Here is a 2,332-nt window from a genome sequence, read left to right on the forward strand (position 1 = left end):
TCTCTCTCTCTCTCTCTCTCTCTCTCTCTCTCCCTCTCTCTCTTTTAGTTTTCACAAATGAATCAATATTTCTATGAGGCATTTATAGATTTCTTAAGTTATACTTTAGGATATCTTTATGGGAGAGATTGTTTAATAAGGCATTATATTTTATATTTAAAACAAGACTAAGAATAATTTGTACTTACTGCAAATTTTACAATAGGATTATAGAATAATCATTTTCATTATAGTGTAATTGTGAAAGAATTAACAATATTATTAAATCAAGATTTAATATTACTTGTAATTTTAAATCTATTTGTTCTAAACCTTTTTTCTCAGTTTATTTTTTAGATTTACTAATAAAATACTAGTGGTCCCTCGATAACTATGGTTTATTCAGTAGTCAACTAAAAGGTGGGGGGACATTTGAATAAAATTTGCGTATATAGTGCTCAGTTTGTTCTCATAATTCCCCAAACATTATGGCTATTTACATAGAAATTAACTTGTGTCCAGCACTTTTGTTAATCTGGAGATAATATAAAGTATCCAAGAGAATGTACATAGGTATACAGAGAAATCTAATGTAAGGCACATATGCATACAAATATTTTAGCATGCTTGTGAGTGTTCTAGAACCAATTCTGTTAGTGTACCAAGAAATAGATAGAACTTGTCAAGTTCCTCATGAAAGCTGAAGTTAGAATAGATAATAAACACATTTATTCACTGATACTGCTACATCATTGCCAGATGTTTTAACATTTTTTTATGTGAAGGCAAAGTTTTATTTCCTGAAAGTGTTTCATGTGAAGAAATTCTAGAGACATTTAAATGTGATGAAGTTTCCCAGTTAAGTTAAAGATAAAAATTTTAAAGTACAATTTATGGATGACATATTTTCAATAAAAAGTCATCTCTCTATAGTAGTAAATTTTCCTACTTCTTGAAGAACAGTGCAATTCTTTTAACAGAGTCATTGAAGGCTTGTCTGACTTGCTTGTTCCTCAAGGTATAAATGAATGGGTTCAACATGGGAGCAATGGAAGTGGTGAGAACCATCACACCCTTGTTGATAGCCACTGAGTCCTTTGCTGAAGGTTTGATGTAGATGAAGATGCAGCTGCCATAGGTTATAGAGACCACAATCATGTGGGAAGAACAGGTAGAAAAGGCCTTTTTCCTCTGCTGGGCAGAAGGGAATCTTAGAATGGTCTTGATTATGTACACATAGGAAAGAACTACACACACAAGAGTCATGATAAATGTCAACACTGCACAAACTATCACTATCTGCTCTATGAGCCATGTTTCTGTGCATGAGATCTTTAGGAGAGGGTATGCATCACAGACAAAATGGTCAATAACAGAGTCACAGAATTCCAGGTTGAGGCCCAGGCTAAGTGGTGGCAGGATCACAAACAAGCCAGCTGCCCAGCAACAGAGGATAAGTCTTGTACAGATCCTGCTGCTCATGATGGTGATATAGTGCAGGGGTTTGCATATAGCTACATATCGGTCATAGGACATGATGGCCAGCAGAAAAAATTCTGTCACACCAAAAAGATCAGTACAAAATATTTGTATGATACAGTTGTTATATGTAATTGTCTTGTCACCTGTTGAGATGTTGTATAAGTATCTGGGAATGCAGGCAGTTGTAAATGAAATTTCTAGGAAGGAGAAATTTTGTAAGAAAAAGTACATAGCAGTCTTTAGGTGTGAATCTATAAAGGTGAGGAAAATGATTGTGAGGTTCCCAGTCATACTCAGCACATAGGTGAGAAAGAGTAAGATGAAGATCAGAGCTTTCAGTTGTGGGTCATTTGTCAGTCCCAGTAGGATGAATGCTGTTACTGTATGATTTCTCATAATTAAATTGTTACTTCTACCCAGTTTGCATTTAAATTTTTGAGATATCTGTACAGCAGTAAGTATTAACTGGGGAAATATTATGATATCCAACAAATTTTTACCTCTATTTAGTTTGCATGTAAAATTCAGCGATATATCTGTCCAGGAATAGTAATTTATGGGAAAATATTATGAAACCCAACTCATACACATATGTACTTTCTATTTATAAATATGGATGCACTGGTTGCTTAAGTCTTACAATGTTTGATCTTTTCTGGGTAGATTTAGAAAATCAAATTGCCCTGTCTACACATTTGAAAATGATATGTGTGCTTCCTTCTCTTTGCATATGATTCTCAACTTATTATTTTTTATTCAACTGCTCTTTGCGTTCATATTGCCCAAACAGTTTGACTTGACTATTAATGCTTTCTGAGACTGAGTTCCTCCTTGGAGTCTGAATACTAAAGTAAAATCTTTCACTGTCTTT

The 2,332-nt window shown here is 33.9% G+C and overlaps 1 protein-coding gene across 1 annotated transcript; it reads right to left on the minus strand.

The window, feature by feature from the left end:
* Positions 1 to 924: 924 nt before the first annotated feature.
* Positions 925 to 1,857, minus strand: LOC116889927 (olfactory receptor 6C2-like). Its single transcript, XM_032890740.1, has one exon. The coding sequence runs from the start codon at positions 1,855 to 1,857 to the stop codon at positions 925 to 927; it is 933 nt and encodes a 310-aa protein (XP_032746631.1).
* Positions 1,858 to 2,332: the final 475 nt, after the last annotated feature.

The sequence above is a fragment of the Rattus rattus genome, chromosome 1 (genome assembly GCF_011064425.1).
Source record: "Rattus rattus isolate New Zealand chromosome 1, Rrattus_CSIRO_v1, whole genome shotgun sequence".
In the NCBI taxonomy this organism is placed as follows: Eukaryota; Metazoa; Chordata; class Mammalia; order Rodentia; family Muridae; genus Rattus; species Rattus rattus.